Source organism: Alosa pseudoharengus, unplaced genomic scaffold (genome assembly GCF_046254945.1).
Source record: "Alosa pseudoharengus isolate Yale_2024_CS ecotype anadromous, Long Island Sound unplaced genomic scaffold, YU_APseudo_1.1 YU_APseudo_1.1_scf_19, whole genome shotgun sequence".
NCBI lineage: Eukaryota > Metazoa > Chordata > Actinopteri > Clupeiformes > Clupeidae > Alosa > Alosa pseudoharengus.
The window spans coordinates 18,583,189-18,593,188 of record NW_027468657.1 but is presented as its reverse complement, the minus strand read 5'-3'; the positions used below and the strand labels follow the sequence as shown (position 1 = coordinate 18,593,188).

Below are 10,000 nucleotides of genomic sequence, written 5' to 3'. Positions count from 1 at the left end.
GCTTTTAACTCCAGCCTTGGGCCATAGCACTGTACAAATATTTATGGCACTGAGATCACACAAGCCGGCTTTTCATAGTGTTTTTGAGACAAACAACGATTGCAGCAAAATGTGGGAGGAGGAAGCAGCCTATCGGAGAGAGTCAGTGATTAAAGGAGGTGGTGTGTGTGTGTGTGTGTGTGTGTGTGTGTGTGTGTTGTTTTGTTAGCCATGTCATCACTGTGTCATTCAATGATGAAAGGTTAGCCGACACCAGAGAAGAGGTCACTGGTGGAATTATGGGATGCCTGACGCAACAGGTAGCTTAACACATCAAGAGAAAAAACATCAAACATGACTTTAAACACAAACAAATATCTACTGCTTGAAAACATCCACAGTGCTCTGCATATGTGATCCAAATTTCTTGTAAATTCGTGCCCAAATGTGGCTTGACTCCCTTGTTTTGGCTGTTTAGTGTTTATAAACCAACGAGACTGCAATCGGATAAACAGGAAAATGTCTGTCTATGTGCAAAAGGTGTGTGAAGCAATCACCAAAAAACAAAGTAATCCAGGTTTAAACTATAATCCTCCCGTCTCAGTGACTACTCAGGGGTCAAAACAAAGACTCAAAGGTGTAGGCCTATATAACTGTGCTGAAAGGTAACTGGAAGATTTTTCTCACTGCTCGGAGTATGTTGCCCCTGCCCCAGCATCTGGGCGTTTCTAGGGCAACGGTACCCTTTTGGTGTCTTGATATGAATGTGGCTGATGGAGAGGTGGAATTCAAAAAGGTGAATGCGCATAGATCTCCTCTCACAACTCCAGAGAGACCCATGCCACAAAAATGTAAAAGGTTTTTATCTCTCAGTAGGAGGCGCACGTGCACGCACGCACACAGAGTAATAAGTAACACTGTCACCTGAGAACCACATGCATCACTTGACACTGGGTGATCATTGACTCATTTCACAGAAGCCACCCCACACAGGGGATCACACACACACACACACACACACACACACACACACACACACACACACACACACACACACACACACACACACACACACACACACACACACACACACACACACACACACACACACACACACACACACACACACACACACACACACACACACACACACACACACACACACACACACACACACACACACACACACACACACACACACACACACACACACACACACACACACACACACACACACACACACACACAGGCCTGTCACCATAGCCATTTTTGCTATATGATATATTGTCCCAAAAGCTAATTTTAGAGCACCACACAATAAGGCATCTCCCCATCTGCATCTGCAGCTTAGTGTTTAAAGCTCAGAAACTTGCATGTGATGGTGATGTTTCAGATGAGATAGTTCACCTGAGAAAGTTGTACTGCAATGCATCACTGCTCCTATCAGAGTCTGAAAATGCATGAGTGTGACACGTGTGTGTGTGTTTGTGTATATATGTGTGTGTGTGTGTGTGTGTGTAAGCTAGTAGCTGAAAACACACACACACCTACACAGACACACTTACAAGACACAGACAAGACACACGCATGGTCTGGGCTGTAATAATGCTTAATGAGTAAATGGCCAGACGGGACTCCGATATGGCTGTGGTGAGGCAAGGTCAGGGCAGACAGGCCTGGTCACGGCCAGATGTGGCTATAGTGAGGTCAGGGCAGACAGGCCTGGTCACGGCCAGATGTGGCTATAGTGAGGTCAGGGCAGACAGGCCTGGTCACGGCCAGATGTGGCTATAGTGAGGTCAGGGCAGGCAGGCTTGGTCAAGACCAGATGTGGCTATAGTGAGGTCAGGGCAGGCAGGCCTGGTCAAGACCAGATGTGGCTATAGTGAGGTCAGGGCAGGCAGGCCTGGTTACGGCCAGATGTGGCTATAGTGAGGTTGGGGCAGACATGCTTGGTCACGGCCATTTCACGCCTGATGACGGCTCCTCTCTCACATGGGTTTAAATATGGTAGGGAAGGTCACTGCCCTGAGTTAAGATCAGCTGAGCACGCAAATCAGGACACACACACCCTTGAGCACACCCAGACACAAACAACCATATGCAAGAACTGCGTGCACACACACACACACAAACACAAATAAGCACAGACACAGATACATACACACACGCGCACACACACACACACAACAGCAAGCAAGCAAGCATGGACGCAGATATGAATGCACACACCAGACACACACTCTTCTTCTGAATCCTCTCTTCCACAAAATCCTCTGTACACCAGTCTCTCACGCACACACACACACGATGACTCAAAAATAAGCCCTTTCACTGAATGTGCACTTCTAGAATGACTCACCAGAATATTCTGGAAGTGGAAGGATAGAGAGAGAGAAAGAAAGAAGAAAGAAAGAGTCAGAGAAGAGGGAGTGACCAACTGTGTGTCCAAATATGAAATCCATCTTTCAACACAACACTATGCACAACCTATTTTTCATTTATTGTTTCTAAACCCACATATACACCTTTGTGCAACCTACAGTTAGTTATGTAATGTGCACCATGCCCACACCCACACCCACTCACTCACTAACTAGGCTTGCACAACCTGCCCAATCCAGAGACACACGGTCAAGCATGGGGTTGACAGAACACACCCTTGGCCATGAAGGAAGGAACACGAGCAAAATGACAAGAGCTGCTACGCTACTGATCACCCAGCGCAGTGTCCTTGGCCTGGGACGTATGGGAGGTGCCCAAAGCTGTTAGCCTGTCGCTCAGCACGAGCCCATCAAAATGATAGAGTAGCATCTGATAGGCCCGTCTATCTTGTCTGGGCTTGTCTGCATCAAACAGCTTAGTCAGCAGTGTTGCTTGTTTCAGCAGCTCTGGCTTTAAGCTTGTTTTCTATTCATGGGTTTCATCAGGTCCCTTTCCACAGGTGTATAAAATCAAGCACCTTAATTATCAATGCAGACTGCATGGTGCTTGATTAATACACCTGTGGAAAGGGACCTGATGAAACCCATGAATAGGCTACAGTACTTCTCTAGTATGAGGGGAAGTTAAGGAACAAGCGACAGATTGTGATTTTTGGGCAAAGTCTAACTTACTAACTTGCAAAGTCTAAAGTCTAGCTTGCTTAATAACTATGCAAAATCTATCTGCAAATGTAATACCATGAGAAAGATCCTAAGCGGTGGGTCATCTAGGTCAGGGGTCCCCAACCTTTTATGTACCATGGACCGGTTTGATTCCCAATTTTTTTTCACGGACTGGTGGGGGGGGGGGGGGGGGGGGTTCCATGTTCGTGTTGTCCATGTCCGTGTTGTGCATGCATTACTTGAAAAAACAAAAAACTAGCTCCAGTTATGTATGAACAGTGAAGGTAACGAACTCTTAAAAATGTGAAAAACGTGAACTTGAAGTGAAAATTGAACAATATGAACTATGAAAATTGAAAAAATTTAAGCTACATCTATCATGTGTAATGCTTGGTAACAAAACATGGGAACTAAACGTGCATTACGAATATAATCAGTGGGAGTCCTGTGCTTGTTTCCCTGCAACAAGAAGGTTCCATCTGGGGGTGCTGACACCCTCAGTGTGTTTGAAATGTCCAGTCGATTGCGCAATTTGGTCTTAGTTGCAGTCATTGCCGAAAACCTGGCCTCGCATAGATACGTGGTGGGAAATGGTAGCAGCGTTTTCAGCGCTTTTACGGCTATTTCGGGATATTCTGCTTTGGTTTTCATCCAAAAACCCGCCAGAGAGGTTTCCTCATAGCCTTCTGCAATTTCGAGCAACTGCTCTTCCTCCTGCGCTGACAAGTTAGGACTATTCGGGATATTGACAAATGGGTTGCGGACCCACTCATTGGTTTGCCGTGGATCTTTGGAGGATGGGAAGTAGCCTAACGCTCAAACTCATTTGAAAGCGCAACAAGGTGATCGCGCACCAGCTGCGAGAGAAAGGGCCCTGCCTCAGTCTCTCCCAAAATCCCCACTACTGTTTGGAACATATGAAATACACCCCGATCCACTCGTCGTACCCACAAATCAAGCTTGGCTTTAAATGCAGCGACTTTATCTGCCAGTTTAAAGACAGTCGTCATTCTCCCCTGCAGTGACAGGTTGAGGTCATTAAGCAACCCGAATATGTCACACAGGTAAGCGAGTTTTGACACCCAGTCCTCATCACTAAAATGTGCAGCTAACGGTGACTTTTTTTCTGTAAGAAATCTCTGCAGCGGCTCTCGCAACTCAAACAGTATACCCCAAAACTGGCCAGTGACCTGCAACCAACCAACTTGGATAGCGTACCACGGTGACCCATTCACCCTCTCTAACAACTGTGCCTCAATATCCTATGACATATCATCAATTCGCCTATGGACAGTGCTTGCAGAAAGCGGTACCTGAGCTATTTTTTTAGCTGCAGCCTTCCCAAGGAGTTCATTGCACATGCCTTTACCAGCAGGCAGAATTAACTCTTCCCCAATAGTAAAGGGCTTCTTAGATTTAGCAATCCGACTAGCCACTATGAGGCTTTTAGCGCAGCCACGTTCACCGATGTGGTTGCTTTACGCACTAGTTTTTTGTCCTTCTTGCTCGCGTTTCTTACGCTCAAAGAACTCAAGGGGTTTGTCTTTAAGTGTAGGATGCTTGGACTCTAGATGTCGAATTAGCTTTGATGGTTTCATTGCTTCGTTTGACAACTCATCGCCAAATACCACACATAAAGGACTTGGTGCATGCGAGTCACCGGTCTCTGCGAAACCATATTTTAAATACTCGTCATATTTCGTATTTTCATTTTTCTTTGAGGTATCTGGCTCACCATCGTCAGTGGGTATTATTGCGAAAGTGACATTATTGCGAATTAAATTGAGTTTATTTAGTTTGCATGCATTTTTTTTTAAACTCTTGTCGTAGGCTACGGCCCGGTTAGGAATGTCCCGGTGGTTGGGGCCACGGCCCGGTGGTTGGGGACCGCTGATCTAGGTAATACCAATAATGTCACCAATGCGGCTACATAGCTCATGTATCCAGGGACATCTACATATGTAACAGTGATTCAGCATATTCTTAATATATGTTGTTATATTTGTGTTACTTAAGCTCACTTGCCACAAGCCAGTCTGAGCATCTACAACTCTGTCTCTGTGTCTGTCTGTCTGTGTGTCTCTGTGTGTGTGTGTGTCTCTGTGTGTGTGTGTGTGTGTCTCTGTGTGTGTCTCTGTGTGTGTGTCTCTGTGTGTGTCTCTGTGTGTGTGTGTGTGTCTCTGTGTGTGTGTGTGTGTCTCTGTGTGTGTGTGTGTCTCTGTGTGTGTGTGTGTGTCTGTGTGTGTCTCTCTGTGTGTGTGTGTCTCTCTGTGTGTGTGTGTGTCTCTCTGTGTGAGTGTGTGTGTGTGTCTCTGTGTGTGTGTGTGTGTCTCTGTGTGTGTGTGTGTGTGTCTCTGTGTGTGTGTGTGTGTCTCTGTGTGTGTGTGTGTCTGTGTGTCTCTGTGTGTGTGTGTGTGTCTGTGTGTGTGTGTGTCTCTGTGTGTGTGTGTCTCTCTGTGTGTGTGTGTGTGTGTGTGTCTGTGTGTGAGTGTGTGTGTGTGTGTGTGTGTGTGTGTCTGTGTGTGAGTGTGTGTGTGTGTGTGTATCTGTGTGTGTGAGAGAGGTTAGATGACTGGGCACATTACTGGGGCCTACCTGCTGGGGCAGTGAGTTGTGGGTGATGAAGGAGACCTTGAAGTTGGTGCATATCAGCTTCCCCCAGAGGTCGTCCTGGCTGCTCTCCGTGCCGATGCACTTTCTCACAAAGTTGGCCTCGTTCACCACGATCTCCCCTGCCCGACAGGAAGAGGAAGTCAGAACAGCGCCCGCCAAGCACATACAGGACTGGCAGGCCAGTGTGATAAGGGGTTTTAAAGATCAAAACAGATACAGTATGCGTCAAAACAGCAAAATACGTCAACGCCAAAACCTCATTCAGTGAATCAAAAGAAAAGTTTGCAGTGAGTGAGTGTAGGTTTTCATCAACAACAACAACAACACAGTAATGTATATAGTGCTTTATCTCGACACCCAAAGGGCTTTAAACAATGTAGGGGGAGCCTCACTTCAACCACTGAACATGAGCGTGACATGGGCCACAACAACCAGGAAACAACCATATAAGTAGGAGTGTGTGGATGTTAACAGGCCATTTAAACGTGCAGTCTGTGATTCTACCCTCATCCCAAAGGCGCCTCACAGCAGCGGCCTGTTCAGTGGTAGTGCTAAAAACAAACTGGTGTGTGTCCAGTCCTGGCTCTGTGAATGGGAAAGCACCACAGAGGCAGACTGAGCCGTAAACAACCCCAGGCAATCAGCAAAGTGCTTTATGATCGGGGCTGGGGAGGAGGGGTAATTTGATTGGCTGTTGGCACAAATATCAACAACATTTTGTGAAACTGAACCAAAATTGTGCACTATATCTATTAAGTCTGTGTACTGAGTAAATTTGCTCACTTCTGAGAACTGTGTGTGTGTGTGTGTGTGTGTGTGTGTGTGTTGCTTCTGCTGCGTACGGAAGGATATGGTCGAAGCACCTCTGTTACATCTTACACGCTGACTCCCCACAAAATAACCCACTGCTCTAGCAGCAGCACAGACCCAGGCCAGTAGACAGCATACACACACACACACACACACAGTTCACACACACACACACATTACACACACACAGTACACACACACACACACACACACAGAGTGAAGAGTGAGTGAGTGAGTGTGTGTGTGTGAGTGAGTGTGTGTGTGTGTGGCATGTGTCTCTATGAGCTGGTGAGAGCTCAGTGCATTCCTTTGCCTCAGGCTACAAGGGAAAGCTAATTAACCCCTTATTCCTCCTCTACCTGCAGAGAGAGAGAGAGAGAGAGAGAGAGAGTTTGTGAGAGAGAATGATAATGAGTAAGAGAGAGAAAGACAGAATGAGAGAGAGTGTTTGTGAGAGAGAATGGAAGAGAGAGAGAGAGAGAGAGGGAGAGAGAGAGGGAGAGGGGTAGAAAGAATGACACAAAGGCAGGGAGACAACGAGAGTGAAGCTACATGGAGACACCAGTGTGAGAGGAAGAGAAGTCTACGACAGGGTGAGAAATTGTGAGAAAGAGAGCGTACATGCTGTGACAAATCACCCAGATGTATTCAAACTAAGAGCACAAGGACAGAGAGCTAGTCCATCGAGACAGACAGCTGAACCTCCTGACTCACTCACACTGCAGGACAGAGAGCTAGGCCATCGAGACAGACCTCTGAACCTCCTGACTCACTCACACTGCAGGACAGAGAGCTAGGCCATCGAGACAGACAGCTGAACCTCCTGACTCACTCACACTGCAGGACAGAGAGCTAGGCCATGCAGACAGACCTCTGAACCTCCTGACTCACTCACACTGCAGGACAGAGAGCTAGGCCATCGAGACAGACAGCTGAACCTCCTGACTCACTCACACTGCAGGACAGAGAGCTAGGCCATCGAGACAGACAGCTGAACCTCCTGACTCACTCACACTGCAGGACAGAGAGCTAGGCCATCGAGACAGACCTCTGAACCTCCTGACTCACTCACACTGCAGGACAGAGAGCTAGGCCATCGAGACAGACAGCTGAACCTCCTGACTCACTCACACTGCAGGACAGAGAGCTAGGCCATCGAGACAGACAGCTGAACCTCCTGAGACACTCACACTGCAGGACAGAGAGCTAGGCCATGCAGACAGACAGCTGAACCTCCTGACTCACTCACACTGCAGGACAGAGAGCTAGGCCATGCAGACAGACAGCTGAACCTCCTGAGACACTCACACTGCAGGACAGAGAGCTAGGCCATCGAGACAGACAGCTGAATCTCCTGACTCACTCACACTGCAGGACAGAGAGCTATAGGCCATCGAGACACACAGCTGAACCTCCTGACGCCTGAAGGTCAAAGTCTCTTTCCCGCCGCATACCTGCATGGCTTCCTCCTAACACATCTTTATTACTGTCTCTAAAGGTACAGTGGGCGACTCCGGTCAAACAACGAAGCATCGCTGCACCTGTTGACCCCTCCTACTGTACATCATGTGATCCCTCCTTCCTGATACTGATCTCTGTGCAGGTGTATTGTACAGGGAAGGTTCAGTCTCACTCTGGTAAAAAAAAAACATCTTAAACACCATGGTTACGCATTTCTGGCTTGTGCAGTGCACTAGTTGACGTTTCAGAATAACAAAACAGAACAGTCCGTCATTGTTGCGTGCAGCGTTTTTTTTTTTCTTCTGGAAAATCGTTTTCCTGAGGACACATCTGCACATTTAGCTTTTCAAGCTAAGCAAGCTGAAATGTCAGTTAGCCATCTTACAGCCTAACATTTTTTGCCATTTGATAATGTTAACTGATTTGTCAAGCAGGCAGAGTTCTGTGGATGGGGGCAATAAGCTCCCCATGACAAACAACAAACAAACAAACAAACAAACAAAAACCCTATGAATATGTATTGGTCACGGACAGGCTGGAGTGCAACACTGTGTGCTCATTAAAACAGGTAACACTGCAGCTTTTATTCTGCAGATATGCTACTCAACACCACTGGGACTTCATTCAACACAGGTAACAGATCAGAGGGCAGGGCTTCCACACAATTCACAGAGCTTTTAGGCAAAGACCTTTACCCTGGCGATGGCCCTTAGAGTGTGTGTGTGTGTGTGTGTGTGTGTGTGTGTGTGTGTGTGTGTGTGTGTGTGTGTGTGTGTGTGTGTGTGTGTGTGTGTGTGTGTGCGCGAGATATAGATGGGTAGATGGGCTTTCTCTGTCTTCTTCCCTCTCTCTCTCTGGCCTGGGAAAGGGAAGGCCCATTAGCTGAAATCACCTGATGTCGAGGCAACACATAAACTTAAATGGTCTTTCACTTTCTGCTCTTGACAAAACAAGGACACAAACACAAACACACTAGCACACTCACATTATGTGGGTTACACACACACACACACACACACACACACACACACACACACCCCTTTTCCCTCAGGTTAAACCCACTGTTGGGCTGTGACACACAGCTTTAGCAGAGAGATGAAAGGGGCTGCCTATATGAAAGCCAGGTGTGGAATCCATGCACGTGTCACTTCATGTTGCTGGAACCCTCAATTGAATACCCCAGAGAACACCAACACCCTCAACACTAAACTACTCTGTGTGTGTGTGTGTGTGTGTGTCTAAGCACATGTTTTTTGTTGGTGTGTCAAAAAAAATCTGACAGGCCTACCCATACCGCAATTAAATCATCTTCAAGAAGGAATGCTGAAACGATCATCACGCCACTCCCTAACTAACTACATCACAGGACAGAGGACCTCGGACATCAGTACTTTTGTTGGTCGTTTCAGTATGCAGGCTAGGCATGTCCTCCATCTCATCAGTATAAGAGCAGAGACCTTCAGTAACCAAGAGACAACTCACACTCAAATAGTGCACTGCTGGCTCCTGGCTCTCCATCCAACATGAGGAACTACAAATCGCCACGGTGCAGTCAACATCAAAGGCAGGAACACTGCTTGGGCGTTGCCACAGCGTTACCATGCCGACTGCAATGAGTGCTTGGCTGTAAATAAAACAGCACCGGAGCTGCTTTCACTTAGGAGAGCAAAACAGAGAGAAAGAAAGAAAGAAAGAAAGAAAGAAGGAAAAAATTAGAGGGAGAGAAAGAAAGACTTTGGGTGTGTGTGCATTATGCATGTGCATATAGTGAAAAAGAGAGCAGTGTGTGAGAAATCATACACACAGACTAAGGTTACCATAGGGCAAGGCGGGGCCAGGGATGAAGGACAAGGAGACTTCACAGAAGCTTAGAGGGTGGACTGCACAGGCCTGAGTCATTACAATGTCATCACAGGCTGTGTGTGTGTGTGTGTGTGTGTGTGTGTGTGTGTGTGTGTGTGTGTGTGTGTGTGTGTGTGTGTGTGTGTGTGTGTGTGTGTGTGTGTGTGTGTGTGTGTGAGAGTGAAAGA

General features: G+C 47.1%; 1 protein-coding gene across 2 annotated transcripts in view; it reads right to left on the bottom strand.

Moving 5' to 3' along the window:
• Positions 1–10,000, bottom strand: part of mtmr10 (myotubularin related protein 10) — a 53,249-nt gene that overhangs the window by 29,761 nt on the left and 13,488 nt on the right. For both annotated transcript variants that reach the window (XM_076291930.1, XM_076291931.1), the window contains exon 3: positions 5,682–5,818. In XM_076291930.1, the coding sequence (XP_076148045.1) occupies positions 5,682–5,818 (137 nt within the window). The remainder of the gene's footprint in view (positions 1–5,681; positions 5,819–10,000) is intronic.